This window comes from Oenanthe melanoleuca, chromosome 26 (assembly GCF_029582105.1).
Source record: "Oenanthe melanoleuca isolate GR-GAL-2019-014 chromosome 26, OMel1.0, whole genome shotgun sequence".
Taxonomy (NCBI): Eukaryota; Metazoa; Chordata; class Aves; order Passeriformes; family Muscicapidae; genus Oenanthe; species Oenanthe melanoleuca.
In genome coordinates, this window is record NC_079359.1 from 637981 (window position 1) to 656495 (window position 18515).

General features: G+C 48.8%; 1 protein-coding gene across 1 annotated transcript in view; it reads right to left on the reverse strand.

Moving 5' to 3' along the window:
• RAP1A (RAP1A, member of RAS oncogene family) overlaps positions 1-18515 on the reverse strand; it is a 31498-nt gene that overhangs the window by 12572 nt on the left and 411 nt on the right. Inside the window, exons 2-3 of the mRNA XM_056511318.1 lie at positions 4506-4575; positions 437-520 (exon numbers count right to left, since the gene is read on the reverse strand). Of these exons, the coding sequence (XP_056367293.1) occupies positions 437-493 (57 nt within the window). The 5' untranslated portion in view covers positions 494-520; positions 4506-4575. The remainder of the gene's footprint in view (positions 1-436; positions 521-4505; positions 4576-18515) is intronic.

The following is an 18515-nucleotide window of genomic DNA, read 5'->3' on the forward strand; positions in this document are numbered from 1 at the left end:
GTCATCAGCCTGCTCCTCCCTCTCTGCTCAGGCTGCAGGTGGATTCCCAGGGCTGCAGCTCTGAGCCCAGGGGCTCACTGGGGATGGAAAACACTCAGCCTTGGAGGTGTGCAAGGCTGAACCCCCAAGTCTGTGACTGATTCCAGCCAGGCTTCTCTTGCTGTGCCACTGCTGGCTGGGGTTTAACACTCACACAGAAGTTCAGCCACAATATGACACCCATGCAGGAAGCAGACATGACACACTAACTACCAGCAATTAATCACCTCTCCTAGACCATGACACCCCTCCACTCAGCAGTGTCACAGTGGCTACATGGAAGTCCTGGCATGTATTAGAAGTCACACAAATTCCCCAAAGCATCAGTAACTGGGCCTGCAGTGAGGCAGGCAGGTTGGAGGGCTGGGTATGGTCAGAGCTGCTTCCCCAAACTCACCAGAGCAGACTTGCCCACACCTCCTGAGCCAAGGACAACCAGCTTGTACTCACGCATGGTGTGGTCTGTCCAGAGAGCGACGACCTGCAGGGCAGGAGGAAAGGCACAGTTAAACACAGAGCTGGGACTGTCCTGGAAGCAGCTGAAACACAGAGCTGGGACCCTGTCCTGGAAGCAGCAGCTGAAACACAGAGCTGGGACCCTGTCCTGGAAGCAGCAGCTGAAACACAGAGCTGGGACCCTGTCCTGGAAGCAGCAGTTAAACACAGAGCTGGGACCCTGTCCTGGAAGCAGCAGTTAAACACAGAGCTGGGACCCTGTCCTGGAAGCAGCAGTTAAACACAGAGCTGGGACTCTGTCCTGGAAGCAGCAGTTAAACACAGAGCTGGGACCCTGTCCTGGAAGCTGCTGAAACACAGAGCTGGGACTCTGTCCTGGAAGCAGCAGCTAAAGCACAGAGCTGAGACTGTCCTGGAAGCTGCTGAAACACAGAGCTGGGACTCTGTCCTGGAAGCAGCAGTTAAACACAGAGCTGGGACTCTGTCCTGGAAGCAGCAGCTAAAGCAAAGTGCTGGGACTCTGTCCTGGAAGCTGCTGAAACACAGAGCTAGGACTCTGTCCTGGAAGCAGCAGTTAAACACAGAGCTGGGACTCTGTCCTGGAAGCAGCAGTTAAACACAGAGCTGGGACTCTGTCCTGGAAGCAGCAGCTAAAGCACAGAGCTGGGACCCTGTCCTGGAAGCAGCAGCTGAAACACAGAGCTGGGACTCTGTCCTGGAAGCAGCTGAAACACAGAGCTGGGACCCTGTCCTGGAAGCAGCAGCTAAAGCAAAGTGCTGGGACTCTGTCCTGGAAGCAGCAGCTAAAGCAAAGTGCTGGGACTCTGTCCTGGAAGCAGCAGCTAAAGCAAAGTGCTGGGACTCTGTCCTGGAAGCAGCAGCTGAAGCAAAGTGCTGGGACTCTGTCCTGGAAGCAGCAGCACTCCCCCTTACCCAATCCTCCCAAAAATGAGAACACCTTTATTGACAGCTCTGGGATTCATTTTTGCACCTGAACAGCCAGGGTGAAAAGGCCAGTCCAGCAGCCCCAGGTTCCAGGAAATGGCCAGAGCTGGATGCTGGCAGTGCTCAGAGAGGAAGAGGAGGGACCATGGCATAAACACAGAGCCCGTCCCAGCTGTGCTGGGCACCACGAGCTGTCACTGCCTGTCCTCTGGCACAGACCAGAGCATGGCACAAGGAAATTAGATCAGAAAGAAGCAAGTCAAGAGGTTTCCTTCTCGCCTCCACCCCCAGCAGGGAGGATTTAGGTCAGTGCTTTCTCTCTGGAAAAGGTCAGGCCCAGCAGTTGGCTGCCAAGCAGGGCTCTGCTCTGCCTTTTTATGGAAATCTCGCGACTCCCTCCAGCCACTACGCAGCACCAGAAAACTTCTCCTTCTCCTCGAGATTCCCTGACAAATAAGGCAAATGACAAAGCTGGTGATAAACACTTCCCTGGGTGTTTACATGAGCAGCCAGGCTGGGCTGTCCCAAACAATGAGCTCAGCACGAGTCCCCCTTCCGCAGGCAGGCGCTTCCTTCCCAAGTAAGGCTGCACACGCTGGAGCCTGGGCAGCTCCCCTGCTCTGAGCATTCCAAACTAACTGCCACGGGATTTATGGGCTCACTGGCTACAGCCCTGAAAATAAAAATGCCTTTCTAGGAGTCTGATAGAGAAATGCATCACCTTGACTGCATGAACAAGCCCATGAAGAACAGGGGTGGTTTGATTTATTGTATTTTTAGCTTTGCAATGTGGACAACTCCCTGACAATCTGTGTCTCAAGGTTATGTCATCATTAAATGGGGACAGGTTCTCTTCTGTCATTTGGACACCCAAGGGGAAGATGTGAAACAGAGTCAAGAGGAGCCCAATGTGCTGCTGTTCCCCAACACCAGTCCCAGCTGAACTGGGACCTGCTGCTCAACAGGAGCTGGGACCCTCCCCAAACATCCCCCCCAGCCTCAGCCTCAGCCTGCTTCATTGGCTTAAAACAAAAATCTGACAATCCCACGTGCTGCTGGAGAGAAATACACAAATTTCTGTGTTTGGTTTAGCACAATTTAAACTCATTTTTAAGCCAGACTAACAGAAATAAAGGACTTGCCTGTGGGGAGGCTCTCTGCAGTCACACAGCCAGGCTGCCCTTCCCTCAGCCAAGCCCTAGACAGGCTCAAGCAATCAGTGCAGCCCATCATTTTAAGCACCTGGAGGAGGTTTTTCTTCAACTCTTGAAGCCCATGTGAGCTCAGTTGCCTAACTGCAAATTGTGAAACCGAGTCACACTGAAAGGGGGTTTCCAGAAACTGCCCAAAAGCAGAGCAGGCAATGTCTGTGCACTCTAGGACACTGACAACAGTTCTGGCTAAATTCTGGGAACTGGAAGCTCTTCTGCTTCACCATTTCCCTGAGAAGTAACATTCACTTCCTTTCTTTCAAAAATCATTATTTTGAATGGGAAGGAGAGGGGAATTCCAATTTACAATTATTTTCCCCTTGATAATCACTAGAAATTAAAAGGTCATGCATTTTTTATAAAGCATAAATGCAACTTATTGATCCAGTCTGTCTTCATTTTCCTACAGTCCCACAGTCAGTTCCATTGAAGAAAACCCAGAAAGCAATCAAGTTAAGGGTTAAATTTAGCTGTGAACTATTTAACTTCTTATTTATAGTAGAAAATACTTGTGGGAAAGTTTTAAGCTGGGAGCAGTACAAGACTAACTTCTCATTTCTTCTCTACAGTATTTGCTGATTTTTTTTTTCAGGTGCAACAGGAAACCAGATCCTGAAAGGCACGAGCCTTATTACTGCAAACCCCACATGCCTTAATTATCTTGTAGCTCTTTCACAAGTATGTTAATGTTATCTGTTTATACAACATGAATAGAGTGCTCAAGAAATTACTATGCTGCATCCCAGCCAACTTTTCATTTGGCAACTGTTGAAGCCCACCTAAATACAGTCAGACACAGCAGCATTCATTTCCATCCAGAGCTCTCTGTGGCAGAGTCACATGCTGTGAAGCAACGGCTCCATTTCCAAATGGAATTAAATTATGGGTGTTAAGTGTTCCTTTAGAGTCAAGAGGAGTATGATCATTAAGAGTGTAAGAAAAATTCACTGGAAATGTTGTGAAACTGGTCTCATTAGTTGTGAATGCTTGGTGCAAAACTAAAGCAAAAGCTGAGTGTGTCTCCTTGCTCCTGGCTCCCTTTTGCCAGGCACAGGGCACCAATCTCAGCCCAGCACTGCCCTGAGCTGCAGCTCCCTGGGCCTTTCCAGCACTCTCCAAAGCACCTGCATCACCTACAGGGCAATGAGTCATAGTGTTCTTCCATCTACAACCACAGTAAAACTGCTTCTACACCATCAAACTCCTGATACATGGGAATCCATCTGTGTTCTGCATCCTTTAACAGCAGCATCTCTTCTCTGCTGCTGCTGGAAGGGACACTCATCCATCCACAGCAGCAGCCCCAGGCTGCACAGACAGAAAAATGAAGGGCTGTACCCTGGGACCAGGTGGAGAGGTGAGAAAAGCTGCAGGGTATTTGTGCCAAAAGCCACAGGCAGTGCAGGCAGAGGATCCCTGAGAAGGGCCATAGGTGGAGGCAAACACAGCTGAGGCTCTGAGCTGGAATGTGGCTCCCACTCACCTGCACCTTTGTTCTGCAGGAGTCACCCTCACCCTCCTGCAGCCCAGGGGCTGAATCAGGGCAGGAAGAGGCAAAACTCCCAGGGGATTTCCCCAGCAGCTGGGCAGAGGCTGGGGGAGGTGGTGGGGACAAGGGCTGAGGCCCTTCAGGACAGAAACCTGATGCAAAAACCAGCTGCTTCTGTTACAGAAGTTTCAGTAGCTCATCAAGAAGTTTTTAATTTCGGTAGTGGGGAGAGAGAAGCATGAACCAAAATAAGCAAACACAGCACTGAAAGAGAGGGAGTGCAAGGACTTCACTTATCAACTACCCACTCCAGTGTTCACAGAAATTGCATTTAAAATATGATGAGAACACTAAAAAACTCTTACCTTGGCATAAAAGATCTCTCATCAGTGTTAGCAGCTCTACTGAAGGTTCTTCCAGGCTCCCCACAAGGAACTGAAAAAAAGAAGAATTAAAAAAAGAGTCAATCGTTTTTCAAGATTCAGCATTTGCAAAGCATGTGTGTAGTGCTTAAGCCAAACCATCCTGGTCCTGTGGAGTTCTCCTCCCTAGATACTCCAAGGAAGACTTCACTTAGGAAAGGCACACTCAAACTAACCATGTTTGAGGTTGCATAAAGTTCACAATTAATTTTAGAAGATCAAAACTTAGTAGAGAAAGTACTACCATAAACACAGGAGAAAGATTTAGAGCAGCCCATCCTGCTGATGTTACAGGGGGAAACCATCACTTATCTGCCCCCCAGCCAGCACAGCCATGCTAAAATCCAATGCAACACCTACACAATTATTTTAGGGAATCCATCAGGTTTGCAGCAGGGGTGCAGGAACGAGATGAGCTTTAAGGTCCCTTCCAACCCAAACCATTCTGGGATTCTGTGACAGTCCTGGAGAGCAGAACAAGTCCCAGCAGCCCCATCCCCTGCCCCAGGAACTGCTGGCTGCCTGCCCAAGAGCTCCAGAAGCTCTAACACTTCCAGTGTCCCAGTCCTTTGCTCAGCAACCCTGAGCAGCAGCAGCAGCACTAACACTGACACCCCAGACAGAAATCACAGCACTGGCTACACCCTGCTGCTCTGACAGTCATAGGCTCCTGTCTTTTACAGGTTCAGCACTTTATCTGTTCTTTTGAAGGGATGAAAAAAAGAATCAATTGTTCCTCTGGAATCATAGGAAGTTTAAATGAAAACCCACTATGCTGGTTTTTTGAAAATGTTTCTTTTTAGCAGCTCTGGAGTCACCGTGGAGTCACAGTCTGTTTCAAAACAGATAATGGAAGCTCTCAAAATCCTTGTCAAATATTTTTCCAAGTATAAGAGAAAGTGAGCAGAGAGGGCAGGGATGGATGGGATATTGGGAAGGAATTCTCCCTGGGAGGGTGGGCAGGGCTGGCACAGGTGCCCAGAGCAGCTGTGGCTGTCCCTGGATCCCTGGCAGTGCCCAAGGCCAGGCTGGAGCAGCCTGGGACAGTGGGAGGTGTCCCTGCCATGGCAGGGATGGCTCTGGATGGGCTTTGAGGTCCCTTCCCACCCAAAGCATTCCCTGATTTTTCGGGGAGGTGCTGCCAGTGCCATGGCTCAGCAGCACTTACAGCCAAAAGCACAGCCTGAGTTGAGATGAGGGTGAGAGAACAGGAACTGAAAGAAGTGAGGCACAGAATGAGCAGCACAGAAATCACAGCAGCAGTTCCTAGAGACAATGTCAGGGGGCCTCTCGAGGTGCACAGCCAGCCTGAGGGGTTTTGCTCTCTGCTCTTCCCCAGAAGATGCACTGGCACAGAGGAAACTGTCCTGGCTGAGAGGAGAGAGGCAGGGAGCAGAGAGCACTCACCTGGCTTTAAGGAAGGAAAAAAGAGAGCAACTCCTCGCCTGCTCATCACTGACACCTCCCTTTCTCTGATTCTCACCAGCAGAACCAGGAATACTGAACATTTCCAAGGAAGAGCAGTGTCAGCACTGTGCACATTTGGAGAGAGGCACAGATGTCTCTGAACTCCAGCACCTCCACTCCAGGCTGGCTGTGCCACTCCTGTGGCCGTGCCCTTCCCATTTCCCAAATGAGAGGCAGATTCTTGGGATGCTGCAGCCACACGTCCTGGTTATTTTTATCCTGGCAGTTAAATACTGAATTGTGGCTACTATAAACAAACCAGTTTAATTTTCAACTTGTAAATGCTCCCTGTGCCAGTTTTTTTCAGTTACTATAAACTAGGCCATGGAAAGGGGTGGATTTTCTTTTTTTAAAGTGTCAACTAAACATTGCTCAACACTCTACCAAAATCCCTCCATTACTCAGAGCCCTGTTGGCAAAACAAACCCAAACCCAGCAGTTCTGCAAGGGGAAGATTTACAGTGATCAAAACCACACTTAAACTGACAGATTCCCTCCACAGCAAAAACAGAGAATCCAAACAAACAGAGAGAATGATGCAGCAGCACAGGCTGGAATCACCAGGGCAAGGATCTCCCCTTGGCTTGGAGCAGCCCAGGCACCATTCCTGCACTGCCCCAGGACAGCTCCACTCAGCACCTGCTCCCTCATTTGTTCTACACCATGTTCAGGGATATTCCATTACTCAATGAAGTCGAAAGCACATGAAATACTTCCCTAATGCTCCTCCAAGCTGTCATCAATTACACAATGGTTACAGGGACGTGCATCCCAAATGAAAGGGGTTTGGCTGGAAATCCCTCAGCCCATCAGCAGATACCAGCCCTGAACAGCATCAGGCAAACACTGCCATACATTAATTACCCTGCTAGGCAGCAAGGAGTCTGCCTCATTAATAAAAACTGTGCCATGGACTCACTTGCTCACAAAACGAGCCCCTTCTCCAAGGCAGTCACACTCCCTGGCTTTAGGGTACAGGGAAAACCTCCTCCACCTTTCCTGAGGCCACCAACACCAGAAAAATGAGAGCACAGAGAAAAACAAAAGGCTAAAAGACCAGACTAAGCAGAAAGCAGCAGTTCAGTCTGACTTCAAAAGTACAGTTTGACAAACTTCCGTTCACAGACTCTGCACCTCATTGTCACTGTGGTATCTGACACCAAAGTGTGCTTTAGGTATTTACATTACATAAGAACATAACATTTTATAATTTGTGCCAGGAATCTCAGCCTCAGTTTTGTAATTTTAACACCAAAATCATTGTCATTTCCACTGACTGCTTTCAGCATCACATCAAATACCAATCAAGGCAACAAATGTGTAATTAGCTATGCACAAGGCTGCTGTAGGATGAGTCACGACCCCATTGCATTCCTGATGCTGGAACATACACGCTGTCCCCTGTCCAAACCATCAGTAATCCAAGCCTAAATATATTTTCCTTTCATTTTTCAGGTAACAAATAACCCCCAAAAGACACGGCAAGAGGCACACACGGAAAATAAAGCTGGTGGCAAGCCAAAAAAGCAACCAGCTGTGTGAGATCACAGGAGAACAACACTGGCCAGAGGTGTTATCTGAACAGTTCCATCACAACAGGCAGGAGCAGCCTTCCAATCTTGCATCCCTTCCCAAAAGCTCCTGGCCCAGCCACATCCCCATCACCACTTTCTGCACCACTCTGTGTTCCTGAGCCAGGGCCAAGGCCACAAGAGCCTGGGCAAAGAGTAAAGTCCTCCAGCAACAGAGCCCTTCCGACTCGTGCTGTGCTGAGCTGGAGCTTCCAGCAAATTAACTGCAGCCCACACAAACAAGGCAGAGAAATGGACTTCTCAGAAAACAGCAATAATTCTGTCATTGGAAATAGTCATTTTGTGCACAAACACTCTGGGACTGATCCTCCTCAGCCTGTAATCTTTTGTGCAATCAGCTTCACGCTGAACCTGCAATTTCAAATAACATAATGTTAACTTCTATGGAGGTGCCTGCCTAATTATTCATTGGAAATTGTTTTGCTACAGAAGCTCTCCAGGCAAGGAACCAGGGCTCCGGGCAGCAAAGCCTGCCTTGCTGAAACGGCTAATTTAGGTTTTGTCCTATTGGTCTGCACTTGCAGCAAGTTGCTAGGGACATGTGCCAGCCAGACAAAGGCAGGGGAAAGGAAGCCAGCAGCACAACTCAAAGAGCAACACACACTGCATCCCCAAATTAGAACAAAGCTCTACGTCAGGGCTGGAGCTGGCAGCCTCCCCTCCGGCCGGACTGCGGCACTGGGAGCACTCACACTGAGCCTGAGCTGCGGGTGGGACACGGACGGGCTGGACACGGGCTGGGCATGGGCAGGACAGGGCTGGACATGGGCTGGGCAGGACACGGACAGGGGCTGGACACGGGCTGGGCATGGGCAGGACAGGGCTGGACATGGGCTGGGCAGGACACGGGCTGGACATGGGCTGGACACAGGCTGGACATGGGCTGGGCAGGACACGGACAGGGGCTGGACACGGGCTGGACATGGGCTGGGCATGGGCAGGACAGGGCTGGACATGGGCTGGGCAGGACACGGACAGGGCTGGACACGGGCAGGGGCTGGACATGGGCTGGGCAGGACACGGACTGGGCATGGGCTGGGCAAGGGCAGGACACGGGCTGGGCATGGGCAGGACACGGACAGGCTGGACACGGGCAGGGCATGGGCTGGGCATGGGCAGGACATGGGCTGGACATGGGCACGGTCTGGACACGGGCATGGGCTGGGCACAGGCTGGGCATGGGCATGGGCTGGACACGGGCACAGGCTGGACATGGGCATGGGCTGGACGCGGGCAGGACACGGGCATGGGCTGGGCATGGGCTGGACACACAGCTCAGCACACCCATCCAGGACAGGACACACAGCTCAGCACACCCATCCAGGACAGGACACACAGCTCAGCACACCCATCCAGCACACACAGCTCAGCACACCCATCCAGCACAGGACACACAGCTCAGCACACCCATCCAGCACAGGACACACAGCTCAGCACACCCATCCAGGACAGGACACACAGCTCAGCACACCCATCCAGCTCAGCACACCCATCCAGCACACACAGCTCAGCACACCCATCCAGGACAGGACACACAGCTGAGCACAGCCAGGGCACGACACTGCTCAATCACAAAAATCTGAAACCTTTGGTAGGAGGGATTGTGAGCTCACAGCTCCTCCCAAGCCACACCACGGTCGCATTCGCCATTCCTCCTTTTCCCTTCTAGCCCTACTGGAGTAGTTCAGCAGAGACCATTCACAGGAGTTCTCCACGGCTTTTTTTGGAAGAAAAAATGAAAAAACCCACTTCCTTTCCCCCTTCCTCATCAGCCAAACGTGTAAACATTAAAGGGCATCGCCATTAGACGCAGCAGCCGTTCAGGGCACTTTCTCCATTTGCTGCCTATCACATCCACAGGTTACCACGCATTTTTAAGCCCTATAAAGTTTTTCATTCCTCTCCATTTGCTTTAGTGGAAAAAATATCCTGACCTTTTATAAAACAGATTAAATTCTAGACAGACCCGAGGAGACTCAATTGCAGCAAAAGACCAACTCCATTCTACTTGGTAGGAATAACTTGTTGTGCTGATAGTAGCTTGGCAACGTTCGCCACTATTCTTCCTGGTTTATATAATTAAGAGTAAATAAGTGACATGAGGTAGATAGATTGCCACTGAAATTTCACCTTGCACTTTAATGATTTCATTTCTGCAGTATTAGTGACCAGACATTGGTCATAAAGCCCAGTTTGAGCTTACTCGGTCTCCAGCATAAAAAATTTAATGGAGAGACGAAGTTTGCAGGTCACTAAGGGTTATGTGAAACTTCTCAATGAAATTGGAGAGGTTTAAACTGCTCTTCCCATGTATTTCAAGCTGACATTGGGTAGGTTAGGATTAGGTATTGGGAAGAAAGTCTTTACTCAAAGGGTTGTGAAGTCCTGGGATCGCTGGAAGGGTCCAAGGCCAGGCTGGAGCACCCCAGGACAGGAGAAGGTGCCCATGGCAGGGGGTGACACTGGATCAGCTTGAAGGTCCTTCCAACCCAAACCATGCCATGCCTCTAGGATTTATACCCACCAGTGATAAATCCTAACACTAATACCAAGCCTCTGAACACGGGGCACATCCCAGCTCTTCAGGAGACCGGGCTAACTCACAAATTCCAGAAAATACTGAGATTCTTTAAATCTGCCTGGCACAGCTGCACCAATCTGCGTGTGTGTGTGTTTGTACCCTGGATCCGAGCCTGCAGCCCGTTCTAAAGGTCAGCTCTGCATGTGCAGCACAGAGATTTTCACTTGCCTGGTGTGTGGCAGCCACGACCAAACCCCTCCCGTTCCCACGCAACTGCCGCTCATTAAACGCCTCTTTGAACAACCATCCTCAGAATGAAAAGCCCCACTGACCATATGGCCACTTATTAATACTACATTTGTTTATCAGTTTAAATAAACCCCCCACAGCAATGAGTATCCGTGTAATGAGGACTTAAACACAGCCCACAACGGATGTGTTTTAGCACTGCCAAGTAGGACTGCACCTCCTGAAAGCTTTTCATGGCAGATTTCAAGGCTTGATAGGAACCTGAATAGCAGTAAGTGCACAGAATTAACTTCAAATAGAGGGGAAAGTAACAGTTTCATTACTTTTCGCAAAGAAATTAAGTTATTTAATGTGGTGCTTAATCCTGCAGTGTTTAGCTCAGCCCTTTAATGCTGCTTCCTGGAACCTTGGGGCAGAGTGGGGGTGGAAACTGAATTTTCTTCTACAGCAAAAATGAAACTTTCTTCTGTGTGAAGGTTTTAACTGAAAGAATATTCAAAGAGTTATTAACACTTCAGTGCCAGAGCGAGCACTTCGAGGCCAGCGGGGCTCTAACAAACCCCTGCCAGGCCTGGCCTCTGCACCAGGGCTTCTCTGAAGTTTTTAATCCTCCTGAACCTGCTTAAAAGGGCAAAACTCCTTTGACAATTCATCCTGGAATTTCCTTTATGGTGAATAAAAGGTGGCATTAAAGGAAACAGCGCTGATAGTTTAATCAGTTTTATACCAGCCATTTCAGTATTTATAGGTCAAGCTTGATTACAACCAAAATAGACAATTATAGAGCAGGCTGTACAGAGCAGCAAGGCCAGGGCAGGGCAGCTGGAGCCCTGCTGGCAGGAGAGGGGCTGGCAGGGCTCACACGGAAGGGAGGACACATCCTCCCCGTGAGCAGCAACTCAAAATGGCTTGTTTTTAACATGTGCCTTTGAAATGATAAGACACAGGGCAAAAGGAAAAAAATCATCTCTCCCACGTTAGTGTGTAAATTTGTCAAACACACGGCCTGGGGACAGGGGGGCTGCTCTGGGAGCAGGACCTGAGAACACAGCACACCTCATTTCAGTGTTCATTGTCATCTCCCACAATTTCTGTGCCTTCCCCGTGGCCAGGACACCTTCCCACCCAAGTTAAAACTAAAACAAAGTTAAAAACACCTGTTTTTTCTGGAGTAAGTCTGTAAATACAGCACCAGCCCAACCCATGCCCTCAGCACAGTACAACCATCACTAGTTTTAAAAAGTTCCTAAATCTATTTCAGCTTCTGCACATAGAGATGCAGTGGATGTGAAGCTGGCATGGAAAGGACAGGGAAAGTTACAGCACTGCAGACACAACTTCATTCTTCTGACACCTGCTAAGCCACCCAGCCCAAGTTTGCTCTGGTGCTGAATGGATTTTGTGTTTATGACAAGGATTTGGGCAACCAGTTCCTTTAACAGAGGCTGCAAAGTACTGAAATGACAGAGAAAAGGACAAGACCCACTTTCTCAGAATCACACCACCCAGGAAAGTGCCCTGGAGCATTACAACATCTGTTTGATCATTTCAAATAGGATTCCTGAAAAAGCTCTGACTGCATTCTAGTGATCAATACTCCAATGCAGTGTATTCACAAAACAGGGCAAAGCCACAATACTGTAACCTCCACAACTTCACAAGTGATCTGATGAGTTAAAAGCCCTAAATGCATAAATATTTCATGAGAAAGGCTGTCTGGAACCACTTCAGTCTGTATCTTTAATCTTAATGCTATTTTCAGCTACAATTAGTGTTATAATCTAATGCAGAAAGCAACAGTTGGCTGAATTTATTTCATCTTCACCCATATTTACTTCATAAATCCATCAAGATTTCTGTTCTTCAGTACATGTTACTCAGCACAGGACTAACAAACCCATCAAATCTCAGGGTAAAGCAAGATGTGCTGGAATGAGACTATTACACAAAAAAAGAATTGCACCAGAAATAGCCTTACCCAATGAACTATGAGTTACTTTTAACTACCACGTGGTGAGTGGCATATAAAAAGATGTTATTCTGCATGTCAGCTGTCTGTAATGAAAGTTTTCCTCTTCTCAGCTGCCCCTCCCTACAACTCCAAGTTTATTTGCATGAGAGAAAAGAATATTACATAAAAATCCAACATTAAAAGCACTGCAAGCAATACTTCCAGCTGAAGTGCTCCTCCCACGCCCTCCGTGCTTTCCAGACTAAGGGCCTATTTCCAGCTGAAACTGTGAGAAATGCCTGATTCCCCCAGATTCCTGCCCTGGCCAGGAACCTGATTCCCCCAGATTCCTGCCCTGGCCAGGAACCTGCAGCAGGAGCAGCCCCAGCTCAGACCCATCACGAGCAGCCTGCACTGCCCCGAGCTCACACGCAATACCCAGATTTAAACATGTCAAGTTCACATTTTTTCAGTATTAGAACACTGCAGAACACAGCATCATTGAATCCAACAAATATCTCGACTAAAAAAAACCCCAAAACATTCCAGCTAGTTGACTCTGCAGTCACTGACAAGTGAAATGCAAGTGTCTGTTTTCCTGCAATGCTCCAGCAAGCAGCAGTTATGCAACACAGCCCATTGACAACCACGCTCCCAGTTGCAGTGCACTCCCAAAAAGCAGGGTTTTGACAAAGCAGCAACCACCTATTACAGAAATGCTCATCCTGCTCCTTACATTGAACACATTTTGCCTCACTGAAGTGATGAATAAAGATTTGCTTCAGCCCCAACACAGTCACTGCTGTGGGCACATCCAGACCTCTTGCTTCAGTGCCCCAGATGGATTTCAGTGTTCTCCATCTTATCAATATTCAAAATAAATAACAAACCACAATGCCTCAGGCCACCTTCCCAACAGGACTGCCACTGCCTGGCTGCCCATAACTTAAGTTAAACAAAGTCCAATAAGTGAAAGAGCCAAGACAACCACCTGCAGCCAGGGGCTGTGAGTAGCCCAGGAGATTACTTTTTGGCTGTTTGTCCTATCACTGCTTCTTTTTGTGCAGGGTCAGGCTTCCCCCTCAGATTGATGATTTTGTTCATCAAAATAAAGTAACCAGCAGTTTTCAAAGCATACCAAGTCTGCTTTTGTCAGCATCTGGATTTCTCAACTGAAAAAAACCCAAACTGAGCCTTTACCTGGGTTCAGGTGAAGCCACTGCAGCTGCAGTGGAAGTGCCTGGTCAGGTACAGCAGGTATTTCCCAACTCCCAATACCTGCCTGAGCACTCACACAGGGAGCAGAGCACACATCAAAACATCCAGGCACCGTCTTCATGTGGCCAGGTCGGGTTCAGCAGAGCCACCAGACCTGCTCCAGCAGCTGGCAGGGTGAGACAGAGCCCCAGCCCTGCCCTGGGCTCTGCTGCCACAGGAGAAACACACACAGGCAGCTCTGAGCTCACCTGCAGCCAGGTGTGCTGCTCTGAGCACAGCCAGTGCAGAAGGAACAGACCCCAGAATGACAGATCAGGGGTTCTGAGTCCTATTTCCTCCCACAGCACTGCATGCAACCTCAGTTTAAACACAGCATTTCTGATCAGGAATGTAAGGCTCAGTGGCTCCTCCCTGAGCACCACCCTTCTTCCCACAGCCTCCTCATCTTAATGTCGTTAAATGGATTATTCTACACAACCTTAATTATTGCAGTACTTGCAAGGGAACTAGTGAACTCTCAGTAGCCAGTTCCCTTTGCAGATCAAAGCTTGTTTCATAGCAAACCTGGGAGTGAAATGGCACCAGAGTGCAGCACAAAGTGCTTCAGTGCAAAAACCAGCTACCAAGAGCTGAGCAGGCCCAGGTGTGTCCTGACTGATGCTCTGCTGTCACTGGGTCCCCTTCTCTTCAGAGGGGAGCTCAGAAAACAGGCATTAATTAACCAAATTATGCTATCACAGGAAATAACAGGAAGCCTCTGATAATGAGCCATTTAGCTGCAAAGGGTTTCAGTCAGACATGTCAAACCAGCTCACAGAGGATGTCAACAGTCACTAGCAACAAGCACAGCCAGCTGAACACCAACCAGCAGAGACCCTCAATTTGTCACAACAGAAAGGCAGCTCCATGGAACTCCCACAAATGCAGGCTGCTCCTTGCAAATAACACCCTGGTACCTCTGAGGACAGAGACCAAATGTCACCTGTTTGGTGTAATTCTGGCAGCCAGAAAAAGCCCCAGGTCATGTTCTTCCCACTGTCACAGGCAAAGCAGAGGCACCACATCAGCCCTGCTGCAGCTCAGGGCTGAAGGACACTGCCCTGGCTCAGGTGTGTCAGCAGCTGCAGTTTCTGGTTCTCCCAACTCCTTCCCTCCATCAGCAGTGGGACTGGCACAATTCAAGTGTATTTTCATCACACCTGCTCATCAACAGCTCTTCACTTACCAACACTGATGGTTTTCTTCACTCTAACATTCATGCTGGAAACTACACTGCAGCAGTTGGATTCCCACTTGGTTCTTGCTTCCAAGAGTTTCTGAATGCTCAACAATAAAGGTTCAGCAATGGGAAATCAGAGGAGTTCAGTCTCTGCCTTGCCTTCCTCACCTCTCAGGGGGTGAGTAACTCACTGCTGCCCTGAACTGCAGCAGCCAACCAGTCTGGGGAATTCTCACCCACAAAAACTGGGCCTCCCTCCTGCCATCCATCCCCTGCTCAGGGAGCACTGGCACAAACTCATCTTCATAACCTGATGCTCTATTTCACCATTTCCACTAAATGAAACCTCCTGAGCTTGATTCTACCTTCCAGGACCTGCAGGGAGCCCATGGGAAGGATGGAGAGGGACTCTCTACATCTCACACAAGTTTTGACATCTGAGCAAGACAGGCTGGACCAGGTAAGAGAGCTCAGCAAGATGAACAGTTCTTTCAGAAAACTTTGGGATATCCTTACTTATCTCTGCCATTAGGTGTCATGTTTCCAGCAGCAGCAACTTTCCTAAAGTGCAAACACAAATGCCTACAGGAAAATCTGACCCTGGGATTTAGAAGCACCCTTTTAAGACACTTCATTCACTTTCTGTTTAATTTCCAATTAACTATTAAATAAAAGAGTAAAAGAAAATCAGTAAGTACTTCAGAGCTCAACATAAAATTAACTAAGGCTATACTTTAACCACCATCCTCACTACCTCATCTTGAAAAAACAACCAAACACCCCTCCCAAATCAAGGCAAAAAAATCCAAACACCACCCCAGGACTTGACCAAGTTTTAAAAGTCGCACCTCCCTTGATTCTGCTTCCTTGAATCTGCAGAATTAAATACACAAAGTAATAAGAAGTGATTGATGTTCAACACTAACGTGGCTCATCAGAAATTCAAAGAAAGTGATAAAATAGGAAATCTCCCATATTACCCTAAAACCCAAAAGTTTTTATCAGGATCCACAGCCAGAGCCAGCTGAGCTGATTTTGGCAAGGTTGAAAGTAACACTGGATCAAGGATAATTCTGAACTTCAAACAGCTACACATAAAAAACACTTCAAATATAAAGCCTAAAGGTTTGAACTTCTGTATGTTCAAAAGATTCTCTTTGTTTTCCCTAGGAAAACGGATAACACACTCCTGTTGTCAGAGTATTAGGATTCCTCTGGAGGACGATTTTTTAAGCCTGCAAAGCTGCACAGAAGCAATCTGTTCTCTAAACACTGAGCACAAGTTCAAAGTGCCACCGAGTGCACTGTGCACGTGCAGGCTACGAGAAAAAGCACTGCAATGTAAAGTACAAACAAATGCTTGGAGTTGTTTATGCCCAGGACGATGATTCAATATACAATTAAAACTTTAATGTTCAAGTGCATCCACATGCTACACTCCTGCCATTTAATTACTTTTCAGTTTTTTTCAGAACAGTCCTCGGACAGGCTGAGCAGCCACGAAATGTATCACTAATACACTATGTCTGTATATCTGCAATATAAACTGTCCCCATGCTCTGAGTAAACACCAGTCTCCAAATAAAAGCATGAACCTGTCACTGCACTTATGCTGTGCGAGCAGTGCAGCCAGTTTGGCAGAAGATCCTCTCAAAACCTCCAGCAAAGCTCCTTACCCTAAAGCCAGGCAGGCAGAGCAGGACACGTGATGGCAGCCAGCGCTGGGCTAGGGGGTGACAGCCTGGCTGTGACACCGGGCTGGGGTGGCACCGAGGTGCCCTCAGCCCCACGGCTCCTGGGCATCCCCACACACAGGCTGTGAGCTGGATCTGCTCTGGAGGGGAAAGCTCTGCTCCCTGACAGGGGCTGAGGAGCACAAACACTGCACATAAAAACAGATTATTTTTAGAAGTGGTGCGAGCACAGCACTTCCTGCCGACTCCACCTTGAAGAACGACAGACACTCTGTCACCCTCCATTCCAAAAGCAGCATTTCACAACTTCTGCTACCTGCCACAACACACTGAGGCGAGGGACAATCTGCCGAGAATGGCAAGTGACAATTCCCCAGCTTGTGACTTGGCACTGACAACTTCTGTTGGAATATGTTGCCAGTCTTCACTCACGTCAATATATCGATGCTTTTTTTCCTGCCAGAGGGATGAACAGAACATTAAGTGTTTTTATTTATGACACTGATTTTCTCCATAGCAACTGGATGTGAACATGGCATTCCCAGCGTAATGAAGTCACTATAGCAACGTGATAATGATGTCAGAATAATCAGCATTTCATACTTGTGAAATACATCGTTTCTGTGAATTCACAAAGTTGCAGAGATCACAAAAGCAAGAGTGCTCCATCTGGAACTTCCCTTTAACTTGCCTGGTTTTGGATAACTTCTCATTAAAGGCACAGAGCTTTGCTAACGCGCCATTCTCTGTTTCCCCAAGCTTCATCCATTACTTCCTGAAAGTCTCACAAATTCCCACATTAGATCCGAGGATCGAGGACACCAGGGAGAATTACTGACACACCATTTCAGCATGAAAAAAGCAATGACATGAATCACAACAGTGAAACATTTTAGAGCAGACAGGCACTGTCAGCTGAACAGCCGCTTTCCTCAACTCTTCACATAATCTGGTGTCTCCTTATGGGGAGCAGCACAACTACTCAGAGAGAACTACAACACAAATTACAGAGTGCACAGATACAATACTCCGAAGGCAGACAGGCGTTTTCAAGTCAAACAACTATTTTAAGAAATATTATCTCTCCTGTTAAGCTCCTGAAAGGAAAAAACCCAGAGTTTTCATGGTTTGCCCTTCCTGTTTGCAGCTCTTTCCAAGCTGTGAGCAAAGCAAGACCTAGTTCCAGTGTCAGTTGGAATTGAGTGTGTCCAAACCCCAACCCTCCCACTGAGGAAGCTTCACAGGAATCCCTGCACCAAAGCCACACGTTCTGCACCTCGAATATTGCAAGCAAAGTCACCAATTAACGAGAAGTATCGAAACACCAAAGTTTCCCTGCACAGAGAACCGTTTCTCTTTAAAGCAATTGAAGGAAGTGCAAGAAAGCTTTTCAGAGCAGAGGTGGTCTGAGACAACGAGTCCTTGGGAGTGGAGGAGGAGGATGGGCCAGAGGATGAGGATGGGCCAGCCCGTGGCTCCACGTGGCTCACCAGGGAATCCCCCTTGGCTTGTCCCCTCTGCCCAAACCTCCTGCTGCCCATCCAGGCTGGCAAAGCAGAGCAGCTCATGGAGCCTGTGCCCTGTCCTGCCACCCCCTGTGCCCTGTCCTCTATCCTTCCAACTCCTGTGCCCTGTCCTGCCACCCCCTGTGCCCTGTCCCCTGTCCTTCCAACTCCTGTGCCCTATACTGTCATCCCCTGTCCCTTATCCTTCCAACTCCTGTGCCCTGTCCTGCCACCCCCTGTGTTCTATCCTGCCATCCCCTGTCCTTCCAACTCCTGTGTCTTACCCTGCCATCTCCTGCCCCCTATACTACCATCCCCCGTCCTGCCATCCCCTGTCCCCCCGTGCCAGCCCACCCTCCGTGCCTCCGGCCCCGCTGTCCCTCGGGCCCCGCACGAGCCCCTGCGCCCCTCCGCACCGCGGGGAGCGGCGAGCACGGGGCGCACCCCTGACCCCGCCAACACCGCAACAATTCCGCCTATCTGAGAGCCCGGCCGGCACAGCCCGCCCGGTGCGGCACAAGATGGATGAGGATGTCC